General features: G+C 35.9%; 1 protein-coding gene across 30 annotated transcripts in view; it reads left to right on the top strand.

The window, feature by feature from the left end:
• Window positions 1-17,786, top strand: part of MAP2 (microtubule associated protein 2) — a 55,204-nt gene extending 37,418 nt beyond the window's left edge. For 23 of the 30 annotated variants that reach the window (XM_054723026.1, XM_054723024.1, XM_054723017.1 and 20 more), the window contains 5 exons: window positions 2,584-2,731; window positions 5,615-5,955; window positions 15,198-15,279; window positions 17,237-17,349; window positions 17,571-17,786. In XM_054723026.1, coding sequence (XP_054579001.1) covers window positions 2,584-2,731; window positions 5,615-5,955; window positions 15,198-15,279; window positions 17,237-17,349; window positions 17,571-17,786 — 900 coding nt within the window. Of the gene's footprint in view, window positions 1-1,162; window positions 1,334-2,583; window positions 2,732-5,614; window positions 5,956-13,291; window positions 13,385-15,197; window positions 15,280-17,236; window positions 17,350-17,570 lie in introns of all 30 variants that reach the window. The other 7 variants (XM_054723019.1, XM_008145218.3, XM_054723005.1 and 4 more) reach the window with 3 other exon arrangements.
• Window positions 17,787-18,607: the final 821 nt, after the last annotated feature.

Here is an 18,607-nt window from a genome sequence, read left to right as displayed (position 1 = left end):
AGTGACAAGTTCTGCCTGTAAAGTGGCTACGGGAGCTAGAAACTTAAGATAAAAAAAATCTCAGTTTCAAGTGCTATTTTTAAACAACTAAATCATATTAATGATTTGAAGATAAGATATCCTTGGCTTTGTCATACTTGTCTGCATATTTAATAGAGTTTCCCAAGAGACATGGGGCGTGCCAGCATAGCTTACTCTCAAAACCATTGGCATCCAACCCACTTACTTAAACTTGCCCACAGTCTCCCCCTGGGTTATCAACCCCTACAAATTCAGCTTTGGATTTTTGTGGGCAGTCTCTTCAGTGCTGACTTTCATTTCTGGAATTTATAACACATCATACAAACTGTGGTCCATGAATGAAAATGTTATGAATTTTATGGCATAACTTAATCCCCACTATGCATTTTACTCATAAAATTAACTTATATATATAAACTCTGCAGTTTTCTGATGAAATCAATGTATATAATCTAAAATATATATTTTTTCAACTTAAAAAATTTTTAATTATTAGATTTTAAATATGCCTAATATGCCTTGTTCTTCTTCTTTTTTTTTTAATTTCAGAGAGGAAGGGAGAGGGAGAGAGATAGAAACTTCAATGATGAGAGAGAATCATAGATTGTCTACCTCCTGCATACAACCCACTGGGGATCGAGTCCGCAACCTGGGCATGTGCCCTGACCGGGAATCAAACCTTGAACTCCTGGTTCATAGGTCGATGCTCAACCTCTGAGCACACCGGCCAGGCTTATACCTTGTTCTAAAGTTCTTGAAATGTGACCACGATATTAGTTATATATACATCTTAAGAGCTGTGTTTATCAAAGGAACATTTCCAACAAACTCACAAGATAGTATCATCCAAGAGAGTATCACGTAAGATCTATGGATTAATCAGAGACTTTATACGTAAATGCATAATGAATATTTTAATCTGTATTCTCATATATAAATATTCCTAAGTTAAAAGGAGGTGTTCAATGAAAATCTCTCATTCTCATATAAATATACATCTCTGTCATCGTTTGTAACCATTTATCATGTGTTCTTATTAAACATTACATTTAATTTTTATAAGTTTATACATTTTTAAATCTTCCTTTTATTTCATAGTTTGGTTTATTTTGTGCTTTTGTTTGTTTTCTTTCATGGCTAGAATTCTACCTTGTCAAAGATTCCTGCCTTACAGGGTAACACAAAGTCCCCAAGATGCAGCTCAGCCTGCCCTAGTCCGACTAAAAGGACTACATTTTCTGACAGTTTTTTAATACAGCCCTCCTCAGCGGGCTCCACAGACCGTTTGCCATACTCAGAATCAGGGAACAAGGTAAGGCAGCAGGTCAGTCAAAGGCGCAGAAAGGAATATAATTTGGGAAAAGGTTATAGGACAGGATTCAATAAATGAATGAAAGCAAACACTTTAAATTCCGACAGGGATGACATATAAATAATAGACCTTTATGAAAAAAAAAATACAAATTAAAAGCTTGAGTAGCTATGAATAGTCTAACCATTAAAAAACTAGAAAATGTCTTTTTCTAGGTATACCATCCATTATTAACTTATTATTTATTTATGTAGCATGTTATATATATAAAATCTAATATATACTAGTATATTGTATAATCTAATAATACCAAATTATAGTACCCTGCACTCTCTCGCAATCTGGGATCCCTCAGGGGATGTTGGAGGCCCAGTGCATGATTTCAGCCTAATCCCCGCAGGCCAGGCTGATGGAGGGAGCCCATTGGTGCACGAATCCATGTACCTGGCCTCTAGTATGCATATAAGATCTTTGGTTAATCTCTTCCCACCTTCCCCTCTCCCATATTCCCTCTGAGATTCATCAGTCTGTTCCATGTTTCCATGCCTATGTGTTGAGCATTTGCCCTCTGGTGGTCAGTGTGCATCATAGCTACCGGTCGAACAATCGGATGGTCGCTTAGGCATTTGTATATATAGATAATACAGTAGAGAGTTTGGATTTGATATCAGACACATCAGGATTTAATACTAACCTCTGTTACCTACCAACTTGAAAAAATTATATAAACTGATTAAGCCTGTCTCCTTGGCTATAAAATGCATATAATTTTTGTGCTGAGAATTAAATCATAAGTGGATATAAAGTGCTTCCAGTTCCTATGACATAAGTGCACAATGTATGCAAGGGTCATTATTAGGAATATTATGCATGCAATGCCCTACTGCCATTCCTTTCTGATTAATAAATTATCATGCTAATGTAGATTTTTCAGTAAAATTATTAACTCGCTAAAATTACTTGAGTAAATTCATTTTGCCTATATTATCATTTAGGATTGGAACTTCATAATCAATTATTAACACTAAATCCAAAGTAATCCATTTTTAAAAAACCTCTAGGCAAATATGAATTCTAAGTTTTGAAGTAGAAATGCTTATAAGCATGTGAAATTCAGTAGTGTGTATTAAAGAAATTAATCTATCAGCACAGGTGGAAAAATAGCCAGAGCAATGTAATCACCTTGTATAATTAAAAATCAAGGTTCACAAGAACCCAACGTCCTTTTGTTCCCCCTCCCCCAGCATCAGGATGGAGTGACCAAGAGCCCAGAAAAGCGCTCTTCTCTGCCAAGACCCTCCTCCATCCTCCCTCCTCGGAGAGCTGTGTCGGGAGACAGAGATGAGAACTCCTTCTCTCTCAACAGTTCCTTCTCCTCTTCAGCTCGGCGGACCACTAGTAGGTTATTTTGGTTTCTCTTTCTTTCTAATCATGTTTCTAAAATCCCATAAGTAGAGCAGAACTTATGTATTTATACTTGACATTTGTCAAAATGTGCTTTAAAATCAGATTGCATTTGTCCTAAGGATCAGGAAATCCAGACTGTTAATGGGTCCTAAGAGCTGTTTGAGTCAAAACGATTCATGGAGGAAATGAGTACATACTGCTTTGTTATTAAATGGGATTGGAACAAAATTGTTTTTCTCAGAATATATTTCCCTCTTCTTTCACGTTTAGTGTAAAAATAAATTTGAAAGAAGTAATTAAGAAAACTTGTAGTCAGGTGTTTAGAAAATATATAGCTATAGAAACTTAACCCTTAAAATCTAACTGGAAAGTCAACGATCAAAACCTAGGATCCTGCTCAATTTGTTAAGAATTTGCCTTCCAATCAGGCTGTAAACAGCATGTTCTGTGCCAGAGCTTCAGTTTCTTTAGACTGATGGCCCATCATGTACTGGTTGATAGTTATCACAGTGTATGTAAAGACTATAAAAATGTCCTAATCAGTCCTAACTGGTTTGGCTCGGTGGATAGAGCGTCGGCCTGCGGACTCGAGGGTCCCGGGTTCGATTCTGGTCAAGGGCATGTGCCTTGGTTGTGGGCACATCCCCGGTGGGGGGTGTGCGGGAGGCGGCTGATCGGTGTTTCTCTCTCATCGATGTTTCTAACTCTCTATCCCTCTCTCTTACCCTCTGTAAAAAATCAATAAAATATATATATATATATAAAAATGTCCTAATCAGTCATTACCTACTTATATGTTGTGTTGCTATCTATGTGTTGCAAGACTATCTAGTAAAGCCTGGGTTCAAATTACTTTCACAAATGCGTTTCTATTACACCAAAAATGGCTACCATTTATTGAGACATGGAGATGCTAAAATCTTAAGACACATTTTCCATGCAATTTAATTAACAAAGCTAATGGTTAGGTATTAATAACCTCATTAAATCTTCTAATGAGAAAACTGACCTTTTAGAGAGGGTAACTTGTCCAATGCTATACAGCTAGTAAGTGGTTGAACTTGGCTGTCAGCCCACTGATCATTTCACAACCTGTCCTCATAATGTCTTCTCTATATTTATTTGGAAGAAATAGTTTCAGAGAACTGCTCTATAGAATCCCTTGGGAAATAGTACAATATCTCTGTAACTTAAAAATTCTTACAAAATGGTGGAAACATTTGAAAAATAGTATCTGTCATTAAAATCTATTACAAAATGGTGCAAATTGCCACTGCTATCACATTATAGTTGACTTCACCACTTCTTTTTTTAATTTTTAGTAATTAGCCCACTTGAAATGTGACTATTTTGCATGACATTTAAACAGTACTTTTGTCTACAATGAAAATGTTTGTTATAATTAGAACAATTGTGCTCTACATCATTTATCTTCATGAAGTATTAACATCCTTTGAAATACGTGCTAAGAACACTTTGAAAGCATTAAAACTCTTTTTTCCTTAGCCAAAATAAACTATTCAAAAGAAATTGGAAAGAATGCATTTAAGAGTTAGTCATCTCCAGAAAAAAGACTTCAGCTCCAGATATCTGGAGTTGGAATTGGGGATAACCTTGGGGATGTTAAGACAAGACAAATGTATCAAGTGCTCCCAAATGCATACCATGAATCATGCTTCTATTTGTTGCTATGGAAACAAACGGTACTTCCTTCATAAATCCACAACTTCAAGCTACTGTGCTCTACCCTTTAAAAAGTATCTGCATATAAATTGCTTTTTTGTTCTGAGTCAATTCCATTTTGACTTTCTAACTTTACTTACATAATCATCTTGCATTGTATTATTTGATAATGAACATAACTGATACTCTAAGGAAAGGGTTTGTTTTACCTCCACATAGCAATAGCTAAAAGGCTCAGGGACAAGTAGAAGAGTATGATTTGCCTGTCATCTTTTTAACTGCACATTTAAGAGACAAACATAGTATAAGAAATGGAAGAAAGGAGTCAAATGATAAAATGAGGCTAAAGTCAAGTTGAAGCCAAAACAAAATTATATCTTGAAATATCCTGAATAATTGACCATGAGAGATTATTGATTTGACTTCAAATTACCAAACTAGTAATGAAGGTAGAGGAGAAAACACAATCAGATACAAGATTTACTGTGAATATAATGTTAAAAAATATCCTACTTTTCTAAGGAGATAAATGGACATTTTTTGGTATTAAGAACTAAGACAACGATCATTATAAATAAAATACATGACATTGTAGACAATGTCTGACATTACTGAATGGCTTTCAATAAACACATTTGCAATTCACAGTGCTCTTCAATATAACATGAGGGGATACCATTGAAGCATAATTCAATAGATAATTTTCTACATAGTCCGAAAGTATGTGATTTAGGTCACAGTTTTACATTGAATGTCCACCTGGATTTCAGAATGAACTTGCTGCACAGAACAATGGTCTGCATACTATGTGAGGGAACTTCAGGAAATAAGGACCCACATAAGATTAAGGGCAGACTCTTTTTGCAGCTAACGGCAGATCCATATGCCTTAATGATTACCCAGGTAAAAATCATTTTTGTCACATTCATAATATAATTACTAGTAAGAAGAACAAATCAGGAAAACTCAAGTTTTATTCTTGCATTGACAGCAATGCATGTTCAAAAAAATGTACCAGATAATGGTCCTAAAAGAGGAGGCTTACATTTTTTAGCATTGTGATTCATAGATACTCTAAATACTTCAGAAACTTAATGCATTGTAAATTCTAACAATTATGAGAAGAAGGATACGTTGAGGAGAGCTTTTTAATGCTGAACTTTTGGTTTTGCTTTTTATTTGTTCATATAGGGTCAGAGCCGATTCGCAGAGCAGGAAAAAGTGGCACTTCAACACCTACTACCCCTGGATCAACCGCCATCACTCCTGGCACCCCACCAAGCTACTCTTCACGCACCCCAGGCACTCCCGGAACCCCTAGCTATCCCAGGACCCCTCACACACCAGGAACCCCCAAATCTGCCATCTTGGTTCCCAGTGAGAAGAAAGTTGCCATCATCCGTACTCCTCCAAAGTCTCCTGCCACTCCTAAGCAGCTTCGGCTTATTAACCAACCACTGCCAGACCTGAAGAATGTCAAGTCTAAAATCGGATCAACAGACAACATTAAGTACCAGCCTAAAGGAGGGCAGGTAAGAACCATATGAATACATATTTGCTGCCTGGTAAAAAAAATCCCACTAATTATTATGATGCCTTCCTTATATTATAACCTAACAGTTCTTACAAAAAAAAGGGGGAGGTGGAGTTACTGGTTATGATTTATTGCCAAGAGTTTGGAACTTATCCGAGAAAGCTAGCATATAAAATATAATGAAAATCACCTGACATATTTATTTCTTCTGGTTACTATTGGATAAAAGTTGTTGTGACCATATAAGAGAAACTTTTATTTGGTTGCCTAACAGATCTTTTCTACAAGTATCTCTATTACCTTATGGATTTTAACTTGAGAGATTAAAATTGCATTTCTGATATAAATTGACAGCGTTCTATTTTAGATCCTGACTGTGAGCTCATCTGACTATATTTTAGTGATTCCACTTTTCACCTCCTTCCTTCTTCCCCAAGGATTTCCTATGACGTCTTCTACGATTTCCTCATGTTCCACTCCAAATCAGAGCATGCTTTACCAAGTTTCTTCTCTGGCTGATGTTACCCAAACATTGCAAAGGGAAAATATTCATGTTGATAATAAATAGACAGTTCTATATGGTCTTGATTAATACAATTGTTGTTCTAAAACCCTATTTAAGATTAATTGTCTTGGTAATTCAACAACTTTTCACGTTGAGAAGCCTTATTATTTACCCCCATTTGTAAATTTTTTGCTCTTCTAGATGTATTGGTTTTGTGCTCTTAGCCATCATCTTTCCTTTTAAAGTCCTGTCTTTTATTGGCAAGAGGCTGTTCTGCTCAATGGCTTAGTTCACTGAGGCAAATCAATGCCTAATGTCATAAATAACCTAGCTGAAGGTATGAGGAGACTGATAGAAGCAATAAAGTTCATCTTTTTTAGATGAAACAAATTCAGTCTATTGGAAAGAATATATACAATCCTGGATTCAGTGTAGACAGTGATCTTGGCTAATTTAACTTAAGACAAAGGTACGACTATCTTATTAAGTTCATTGATTTGAAACTATCTAAATATAGTTAGCTCCCTAATCTACATTAAATCTAAATTGTAGAATAAATAACATTACTTTTAAGAACACAATTACTTGATTAAACAAAGTTAGGGAAAATAATTTCTCTAAATGCATGGCATAAAAACATTTAGTCAACAACTCAATGAATGACACTTTATACCTTTTCTATGTATTTCTGATAGGCACATTGATTTATATGAAATATGTGTAGGTGTTTTGACAGGTTTCTTGTTTTTAATCAGTCTTATGAAGATTAGTATACACTGCATAATTTTTTTACCCTTATGATAGTTGAAAGTTACTAATGGGGTAGTTTCACAAGGCCATAATTTACAGATTATTGGATAGAGAACTTAGGTGGATGATTACTTCTACAAGGCCATTTCTATGGATTTGATGGATTGCCTTGTGAATTATATACTTCATGCATGTATCAGTCAGTCATTTTCAGGTCAGCTGGGCTAAAGATGGAGGCATCTCCAAGCAAGAAACTCCTGTTCAACAGTACTCATCTTTGACTTAAAGACTCCTGTAGAATTTTTCAGCCTATTACTTTGCTAGTTGGTGTTTTTTAAATGTTTATTTACATAAATCCATTATACTAGAACCTAAGAAATACCCTTACATTCTAGAAATAAAAGTCTAATTTCTATCTCTTAGAGAAATTAATTAAGGAACATTAAATATCAGAGATATTCAGCTTCTTATGGTCTAACTTTCATATTTTCACAAAATAAGAAACAAAAGTTCTCCCATTACCCACATCTGACATATAGGACTTCTAATTTCAACTTTTAATGGCTGCACTATAAATTCAGGTTCTATACCTTTTAATAAATAATCACTTGTCTACAAAGTATGCAATTTTTTATACCTTAGTCTTTGTGCTGTTGTTTTTTGCTTCAACCTTTGTTGCACAACATGAAAATGGTAATTTTATTTAACACTCATTTCCAAGCCTAGGTTTTATCACATCAGGATTGAAATTTAAAGCTTCTGAACTTCTAACATAGTTATATGAAATAATTTAATGCAAATTATGTTATATAAATACACTACTGAAAAATTGAGACCATTAAATTTGAAAAGTTATGCTTCATTTTTATCATATTTTTATATTCTCCTACAATGACAGATTATTTTTAAATAATTCTAAAAATTAAGGTTTTAAAATAGAGACTAGTTAGCTAAATTGTGAATTCCTACAGATCATATCAAGGATCAATAATAAAATATTAATTCTAATATCAACCTTGGCATCCTTAAAACAACTCAGAAACTCAAAGTAGCACATTTATTTACTCAATAATTTATCCAGTACCTATTAAGTGTTATACTATGTTCTGGGTACTGAAAACATAACTGGACAAAACAATTCCTGAAATTCTTACTTTCATGAAATTTATATCCTAGAAGGAAAAGAAAGGGCCCCCAAGTATTAAAAAACATATGTAAGAAAACACTAAGTATGAAGGATAAAAATAAAGCCAAGGAAAAGGCTTAGGATACTTTGAGGGGAAATTATGTTTTCACAAAATAAGAAACAGAAATTCTCCCATTACCCACATCTGGCATATAGGGCTTCTTATGATAGGATGAGTAGGAAAGGCCTACGAACATGATATTTAATAAAGACTCCAAGGAAGTGAAGGAATAAGCCATACGAATAACTGGGGAAGAGTATTTCAGGCAGAAGAAACTACACATGCAAAGGCCCTGAGGTGGAAGCAGGCCTTGCAGGTTCTAGGAACAGCAAGGAAGGTTCACATTGAATTATTATTTTTAATATTATTACCCTTAAATACTAGGACTCTATTACCAAATCAAAAATCTGAGTCATCTTTTCATCTCCCTTTTCCTCATCCCATATCCTGGCCATCTTGAAGAACTAATGATTTGGTGCCCTAAATAGCTCTTAATACATTGTGCACCACTATAGCACAGGTTACGTTATCTCTTATTAATGTCACTGCAGTAGTTGTTAAGTGGTCTCTCTTCATCTTTTCTTTCCTCTGAATATACACTCCATACTGTAGTCAGTCCTTCTCACCACATTTGTAATTAAGCATTCCATTGTATAGTTATTTAATGCTGATCTTGTCTCACCTACTAGACCATAAGCTCTATAAACATAGAGATGAGATCCATCTTGTTCTCAGTATACAGTAGATGCTCAATAAAATATTTTTGAAAGTAGAATGACTGTAGTATTTTATATGCATGGTGAGATGGATTCTTTCTAGTGATTGTTGAATAAGTGTGAATGCCTATGCCATTACAGTTGTTACCCAAAGAAACTTACCCTGTTTAGACCACAGTGAATATTGTCTTAAAGAATATTGCACCAGATGTACCACAGTTTTTTAATCCACTCATCTGCTGATGGGCATTTAGGCTGTTTCCAGATCTTAGCTATGGTAAATTGTGCTGTTATGAACATATATCCATAGGGGTGCATGTATCCTTTCTGATTGATGTTTCTAGCTTCTTGGGTTTGGGAAGGTAATGGGGGGAATGAGGACAAATATGTAATACCTTAATCAATAAAGAAATTAAACAAAAAGAATATTGCACCAGGATGTAAGAGCTGAGTTCTTGGTCCCCCTTTTCTATTAAATTTTGTATGACCTTAGATACTGACCTCTTATGTCCTCAGATTTCTTAATTTGTAGAATAGAAGCAACAAAATAATACCTGTTTTTTTTATATAGCACCATCTCATTTAAATAGACTATGCCCTAGTTGGTTTGGCTCAGTGGATAGAGCATCAGCCTGAGGACCAAAGGGTCTCAGGTTCAGTTCTGGTCAAGGACACATACCTTGGTTGCAGGCTCCTCCCAAGCCCGAGCCCTGGTCGGGCATGTGCAGGAGGCAACCAATCAATGTGTTTCTCTCACATCGATGTTTCCCTCTGTCTTTCTCTCTCTCTTCCACTCTCCCTAAAAATCAATGGAAAAATATCCTCAGGTGAGGATTAACAAAAATAAAAAATAAATAGACTATAAGGTCACTTTCAGATCTCATATCTATGGTTTGCCTCAGAATATGATAGTAATTTGTCAACTATGTATGCAAGTAAGTCACCAATATTTTCCTATGATACTGAAATCCTTTTTTGCCAGTCTCCCACTGTGGCTGGACTGATTGAACTGAACCTTGAAAGATGATCTGTTACAGGTTCTACTAGCAAGAGATAATAACATAATGAAAGCATGGGGATGAACTTGAAGGTGTAAACACAGTCTGGCCTAAAATGTAAGAATATTAAGAGAGGCCTCAAAAATCAGATTTGCTGAGAACCCTGGTTGCCTGGCTGAGAAACGTTGATGCATTTAATTGGAAATAGGGAGTTGGTGAGAATTTTGAATAAGGCAGAGCTTTAGGAAGATGATCCAGTTGATTTCACTTCCACTGTGAAGTATGCAGGAGAAAAAAAATTGCCTCTCTTTCATTTCACCCCATTTTGCATTAATAGTGCAAGTAAACCTTTGGATAAAAGAAAATAACAAAAGTTAAAATGTGTTATAGAGTTAATTTTGGGTAATGATTATTCAAATATTTTTCTTCCATATCATGAATATAGAAAATTAGTTAATTTGCCAAATAGAAGTTTTTTATTTATATTTTTAGACAGTCTCTAAAATATTAAAATAATTTTCTGTTGACATATGCTTTAGGAAAACAAAAGCTCAATGAAAGTTCTTCTCAAAGAAATTTGATTTAGATCTTTCCATAGAACAGAGAGAGTTAAAACTCAACTCTCTGATTTAAACACACACACACACACACACACACACACACACACACACACACACAAAACTAATCTAGAAGGATAATTCTATTTCATTGCCAAAACTTTATCCTTCACAGCAGCCATCTATTTTTATTTTATTTTATGGAAAGGTTTGTGACAAATGCTGGTATTTGTGGAATTAACTCTCTGAGTGTTAATTAATGCAAATGATCCTAGAGATCTTTGGCATGAAGTATTTTGTAATTTTTCTAAGGCATAAATGTGAGTCACACAGACAAGGTGGGTACTCAGGTGCAAGTTGTCAAGCTAGAGGGTAAATCATACTGAGCAAAGGGGTTTTGTTTTGTCTACTTAGTCATCAAGCAAGATGGTGCATGTCATATTTGGCCTCATTTTAGACAAAAGCAATATACTGTGTAGCTATTGCATATATGGAAATATGTAAAGAATGTACCATTAATGCATGTCAAAGGTCGGCTTCACATTATAGATTGAGCCGACATAAGTTAAGCAAGTCTACCATTGAAAAGAGTCAGCGAGTTGTTTCACTAGAAAATCTGTGACTATCTAGAACACCAGAAAAAATCAACAGAAGTCGACATTTAAGTTTTAAGATTTTAAGATTTAAATTATCTCTAAATAATGCTAGCAATGTGTGTGATCCCTTTGGGTTTGAATAACTTGTTTTGGCAATCATAAAAGTTGTCAAAAAGTCATTAAATGTTAGAGTCAGATTCTTGCAGCCAAGTTTAGAATTTCCATTTTTGCAGCATGTTAATCAGATTTAACATTTGGCTTGTGATCACTTTGTAATGAGTGGCTTGATTGGTACTCCAATGATCTCTAATTTAAAATTTGTTAATGCAGTATGAGACCCTGTATATTCCTAAGGATGAGAGAGAAAAACTGGCTTAGATGAATTCTATTTCATTGCCAAATAATTAGATCTTCATGGATAAAAATTAAAAGTATTATTAGGCATATTAAATAAAAATTATTTCCTTTCTAAAATACATTTTTTTGTGGTTTGAAATGTAATGGTCTTTGACTCAAAGTTGGCGGTCTATTGACTCAAAGGTATGTGCACCATAGTTTATATGAAATTCTTAGCTTACAACTACACTTATTGTTAGATATAGACTGTGTGTGATATACCCCCTTTTATGAAACTGGAATTTTTATTATGCCCTAAAGTGTGGCCCAATCATCACGTCTCCTGAATTCAGATTTTGACAAGAGGCCCTTTCCTCGGGCTGTCAATGAGAGTTGCCAATGATATTTTGCTATCAGGGACAGCTATCTTGTCAGTGTTAGTTAGGCAGGCACTGCGATTTAAGCTTTGTCTCGTTAAAAATAGTCAGAATTCATGTCCTCTTGAAATTTTTTATCCTTTTTTAAAAGATCAAGAGATGTAATACTAGATGTAACACAGCTGTATATCTAAGATAAATTTATTTAGCTTTATTTTTTTAAAAAAATAAGAGGATAAACTGTCCCATAAAGCATTGAAGATGTGATTTCTCTTTAGCTATTGGGGGAAGGGAAGAACAGTAGCTTTAGAAAAAATAAAATGAACCAACCAAACAACAAAAATAAACCTTTATTTCTGTGCAAACTTTGCTTATCTGCCCTCTACACCATGCAGAATTCAAAAGGCACATCAAGACGTCACAAGAGTTTTACTTTGCACATTAGTATATTATGCCAGAGTAATATCTTTCCAGATCTGGATTTGCTATTGTCTTCAAGATAAAACTGAACTTGCTGAAAATAGAAATAAAACACCTAACCTCAAATCTGTTGGACCCACCCGAGGCCTGGACTACATGACCTCATACAAGCCAGCTAACTAAAGTTCTTTGGTTTTCTACCTTCTGCAGATGGAAAGAATGCTTCCACACCCACCATCCAAGGGCAGTGGCTGTTTATGAGCAGTTTTCAGAGAGGCATTTCAAAAGGCCACTGAGCCAAGCCTTCAGGGAAGGCCCAAAGCCTCCTTGTTGACCCTCTTAGGAAACCAGGGGTTCTTCCCCTGAATGAATGAGGACCCTCACCTGTAGCATTCACTAGACCCTGTGCCATGAGACCCAATAATACAATTAAGAGAAGATGATTTATAATGGTGATGCTGACACTGTCAGGGTTAAAGAGAGGCAGGTAGGGCACTGGCATCTCCTTTAGGATCCTGGGCTGAACTACACTGAACTATTGGACCTTCCATAGAGTAAACCTGAGTCTCACTGTTGCCCACAGTATTGGAAGCCTACTTCTCCCAGGTGATCCAAGTTTTCATTTTCTCTTCCTCTCATTGCTTCCATATTATCCCTGCCTACCACTGGGATACATAAGGCTCTGGAGCACTTGGCCCTTGGGAGTGCAGAACAATAGAGGCTCATTTTCATACGATAGATCTGCTCTTTAGTTCTAGTGTTTGTTTTTCTCTTAAATGATTATGTAGGTGGAGGGGAGTTTGGAGCCTTTTTGGCACCACCCTTTCTGGTTCCCTATACCCAGCATGTTGAAAGAAAAATGCACAATGAAGTTACCTCCAATTCCTTTTAGGTTAGGATTTTAAACAAGAAGATCGATTTTAGCAAGGTTCAGTCCAGATGTGGTTCCAAGGATAACATCACACATTCTGCTGGGGGCGGAAATGTAAGTAGCAGCTTCTGTTAGAAAGCTGTCCTGATTGCGTGGAGCCATCTGCACAGCCAGCACCCTGTCTCCTTTCCTCAGCCTTGCGTTTTTGGTGATGGGTTTCTCATTCTTCCCTTTAAGATCACCAGCAAATTTCTTGCTTTCATTTGAAGAAACAAAACCTTACTGGAGTGCACTATGGTTTTCAGGGGGTTGGAAAACCCACTTCACTTGCCAATTTTGTTTGCTGGCCTTTGGCCCAAGGTATTTCCTCATGCTATCTCCGTTCCCTTGCAGAAGTCACCGGGGCACACACTTTTCTAGCTCCATTTAAATTACTCCTGAGGCAAAGACTGATATAGTTTAAAATACCCAGTGTGTGATGTCAGTCTTTTGAGCTAAATCATTCATGAGAGTTAGAAATCCCTTGAATAACACAAAATTGGTGAAGTATGGGTCAAATCTAATTTGAAGTGAAAGGATTCAAGTCCCAGCAAACATGTCTTAATGGTATATTTCCTGTCTCTTAAATTGAGTGGACATAATATCCTGAGAGAAAAGGAAAGATGAATCCATATCTCTCAAACTTAGTTGAGGCAGAATTGAAACAGGCAAACTCAAGCCAGATCCTGTCACCTAAACTTTAGGTTCTGGCCATTCAGGACTCCAATAATTGAGAGTACAAAAACCAGAATTCTCACCTGCCTAATAACTTTTGGCTCCTTGCTCCTGAACTGGACAGAGATGGAGTCAAGCAGTGAAAGGAGAGAGGAGCAAGTGACTTCTATCAAGAATTGTCACCTGATGTTCAAAGTTGATCCACGGAGCATAAAAATTTCCCTGTCATGGGAAGTCCATAGCCAGGTTTGATGGACTTCTCCAAGAGTTCTGGGCTAAGCCTCAGGGTCACTATTTACATGGACATGGTTGCCCTCCGCCCTGTTGGCCTAACTGTAAGTCTCACCACCTGGTGCTCTCACAGAAACAGTGCCAGTCCAAGTAACTAACTTGAAGTGATCAGAAGGTGGACCCAAAATACCTAAGTAAAAAGGGATAAATTGAGATAACTAACAAACTTAAAATAAGTAGGTGAGCTTCCAACTTCCAAAACAATCATCTTAAAATTTCCTCTAGAAAAGAATCACTTATTCAAACACACAGAGTCCCTGGCCCCATTTCCACAGCATCCAATTTAGTCATCCCCACATACTTCTGATGCAAATGGACAATGAGCCACACTTGGAGAAGCACTATTCTAAATATTGGGAGAGGAAATAATTTCAACAAAACACAAAAAGAAAAGAAAATGCTGTTCTCATTAATAATCTGGTGCACAAGAAAAATTCCATTAGCTGAGACATAATGTTTTAGAAAAGCATGTTTACAGCTTTTTTTTCTTCTTGTAACATAAAGCAACGCTGTTTTTCTTGTAACTGTGAGCAATGTTGGTCACTTTTATGTAAAAATCACTTTTGAAAAAATAATTTACCTCTTCACTTGGCTCTTTGCTTATGGAAAGGTTTAACACGATGTGGCTTCGTTCTTGCTTTATTAATCCAGGTGTTTCTGTCCCCTTCGTGGCATGATCTATTTTCTACTAATACAATCTTCTGTTTTAGGATTTTCTTTAACTCGGGTCCTTCTTTCCAACCAAACATTTGGGAGGACATGTGGGAGATTATGTTGCCCTATGTGTGTATGTACTTCAGTTTGGGTTCCTGGATATGTTGTAGTGTGTTGTGAGTTTGGACATGTTTCTAGATTTTATGTATGAACTTAGGGGGCTTGTTCATATCTAAACTATTTTAAGCATTTTATGTGATTCACACAGGTACAGATTGTTACTAAGAAGATAGACCTAAGCCATGTGACATCCAAATGTGGCTCTCTGAAGAACATCCGCCACAGGCCAGGTAAGTAAATGCTTTTAGTAGTTGGAGAAATATTATATTGGATTCAAGAAGTTGACAGGCAAAGGTTTTGTTGTTGTGAAATACCCAATTGGAAGGACATTTCAATATCCTGATACTTAATTCTTTTATATAGAGAAACTTAAGTTAGAAATTTGGACATCTTCATTTGGACAAGTAAACTCAATTACCAAAAATAGGCCATATATCATAGGACAGGTTAAAAATTACAATATACATTTATCTCTATATGCTCAACATGCTTATTGCAGCTCTTTCTAAATATATAGTCTATAAAATGCTTTCGATCATATGTTCATACATAATTACATGGACTTAACGCAGCATTTCCAACAATTTTTCATGAGATTGTTTTTCTACGTTAAGTGAAATAAGGATTGTGGTTAAGCAAAGCTGAAGAATTTTACTTATCTGTTGAATTTCTCAGATCCTTTAGTAGGTCAATAAGATCTGTACATTCTCAGCAGAATATAAATGCTTCTCCAACGTATTTGACGATGGACCTCTTGATTTTCTAGAATATGTCATGGGACTAGTGCTCTACAGTCGAGTTTATATTCTTAATTCCTAAGGATTTTTCCCCTCTTTCAAATGTGACTCTAACATATTTTGAGTTGTTTTTCTGAGTATCACATATTACATCTATTTTTGCTAAATTCCACCTCCACTCATATGTAAATAATGGACAACTATCAAATTTGTAATTTTCTTGAGAAATTTTGATACAATTTTTATATATCATTGTATTATAGGATAACATGAGGAAGCAATTGATTTTAATCATCTATGCTTAACATCTTAATTAAACCAGGTATTAGAGTGTTCCCATTCATCGTTGTCTCACATGTTATCAGAAACAAGGTGGAAGAACAATTAAGCCCAGTAAGATTGCTGATCGGGAGAAGATTATTAAAAAGATTTATTAGTTGAAAAACAAAGGAAGGATAAGATTTAAAATGGATAAATGCCTTAGAAACATGTCTAGAAATCAGGGGTATAATAAAGTATTATACCATATAAGTAATTTTAATTCTTTGACTTGCTTTGGCAAGGGGTATTCATAAAGCAAGTCAAAGAATTAAAATTACTTATATGGAATCTCTATTAGTAGTTTCAGAGCTGCTACCCTGGCTTTAGCTTCTCTGTCATTCATGAGGCAGCAGGGACCTGGCCCCATTCTGCCTGTTTTCACAATTCCCCTGTCTATAACTCAAGCCTACAAATACTTAGCTGACTTTGTACTTCCCTGTCAACAGTATGACTGAGGTATTTGGTCATACTGCCTATTTTTTTCCAGAATACAAAAGAAAATATTGCATTCTTTAATTCCAGATAGTAAGTATACAATTATTCAAATTCACCTGGGGTCTTGATGCACAGAAAAATTTTACATAGACAAGGAAATATTCTGTGCAGGGATTTACTGGTATAAAAGACTATTGTCATGGACTCCCACCTATTCCTAAATCTAGCTCTTCTATAATAATTGAATCAGATGACTAAATTCATAAAGAAGTGTTAGCACAATGATCCTTGACAACAGCAAGCTTTTCACAAGGTTACCGTGGAATGTGGAATATCTACGGAGAATATGAAGGAAACAGGTCAGCACCTGCAGTCACAGATTACTTATTATACAGATACGAAAAGCCCCTCTGATACCTTATGTTGCAGTGGATAGAGGAGAAAGGTATTAATATGTAAAGCAATCCATATCATGGTACAAAAAAGATGTCGGCTACTTGGATGACATGTGGAAAATGGTATGGACTAGAAATTTTAAAAGATTTTTTTTCACATCTATGGTCAGAGGCTAGTCGAGTTAGTTAAGCTTGTGGTTTACAATGGTCTATCTACTATAATCATTTTGGGGAAATAGTCACAACTAATAAAAGATTTCATTTTAGCAAGGCATTTAAAAGCCTTTCTCCTCACATAGGTGGTGGACGTGTGAAAATTGAGAGTGTAAAACTGGATTTCAAAGAAAAGGCCCAAGCTAAAGTCGGTTCGCTTGACAATGCTCACCACGTACCTGGAGGTGGTAATGTCAAGGTAAGAAACAAGGTCATGAGTGGTCTCGCCTTTTTTTTTTTTAATTCTTCTGAAATACTCTTCATCAACATGGGTCCCAGATTAAAGACCTGAACATAGGGGAAGTAGGGATGGCAGAGCTGAGTAGAAGTGACATTCACATTAGCTCTGGGATATAGAAAAAGATCTAGGGGTTAGTTAAGATGCTTGAATTAACGAGGATGGATGCTTGTCTTAAACAGATTGACAGCCAGAAGTTGAACTTCAGAGAGCATGCTAAGGCCCGTGTGGACCACGGAGCTGAGATCATCACGCAGTCCCCGGGCAGATCCAGCGTGGCATCCCCCAGGCGACTCAGCAACGTCTCCTCTTCGGGAAGCATCAACCTGCTCGAATCCCCTCAGCTTGCCACCCTGGCCGAGGATGTCACTGCTGCACTCGCTAAGCAGGGCTTGTGAATATTTCTCATTTAGCATTGAAGTAATACTATTTAGGCATGAGCTCTTGGCAGGAGTGGGCTCTGAGCAGGTGTTATGTTTATTCTTTACAAACCATAAAATAAATATAATCTCATTCCCAAACTCTAGTAATTGTTACAATTTTATATTTAAAAACAGGAATAGCATATGCAGAAATTGACTTGATTTCCATTTGCAACAGAAGACACTGGCTTTACCTAAGTACAATTGGACGATTATTTTTGCTCTGCTCTGTTTTGCATGGAGTATTATTATTTGAAAAATTGCATTTTCACCTTTCATGTGCCTGAAGGCTACCCACTACATTCTGAAAGGCCTTGTTAACATCCAAGCTGCTCATCTCACTATTCTATTGCTGGGTGAAACAATAAAAGCTTCACATTGTAACTTATTGCCGGTTAAAAATAAATCAAGGAGTCTGATGGCAAGAAGGGAAGAGCATGTAAGAAATAAGGTTTTTTTAAAGTGTTATTTTGTATAAATGGGAAGAAAGATTCAATTAAGTTATTAACATTTGGGACCTGGATAATTATATCAGAGTATAAGTCAATTCAATAAATTATTTAACTAATTAAAAAATAGTTACGAAGCATTTGAGCTGCAGTTAAGGAAGTGGTGCAAACGTGCTCTCTTAAGAATGAAGCACTTTCACTAGGATGGACTCGTGTCTGGTTAGAATGTCAGTTATCAGCTAGATTTGTGTCCACACTACCAGTTTCACACCCCCTTTCCATCTGTTTGATACAGTATTATAGATATAAATATATATATATTTCTCTGTGGCCATTTGTGATACTTCC

This window comes from Eptesicus fuscus, chromosome 11, assembly GCF_027574615.1.
Source record: "Eptesicus fuscus isolate TK198812 chromosome 11, DD_ASM_mEF_20220401, whole genome shotgun sequence".
Classification (NCBI taxonomy): Eukaryota; Metazoa; Chordata; class Mammalia; order Chiroptera; family Vespertilionidae; genus Eptesicus; species Eptesicus fuscus.
The sequence above is the reverse complement of the archived record's forward strand: the minus strand, read 5'-3'. Positions and strand labels throughout refer to the sequence as shown.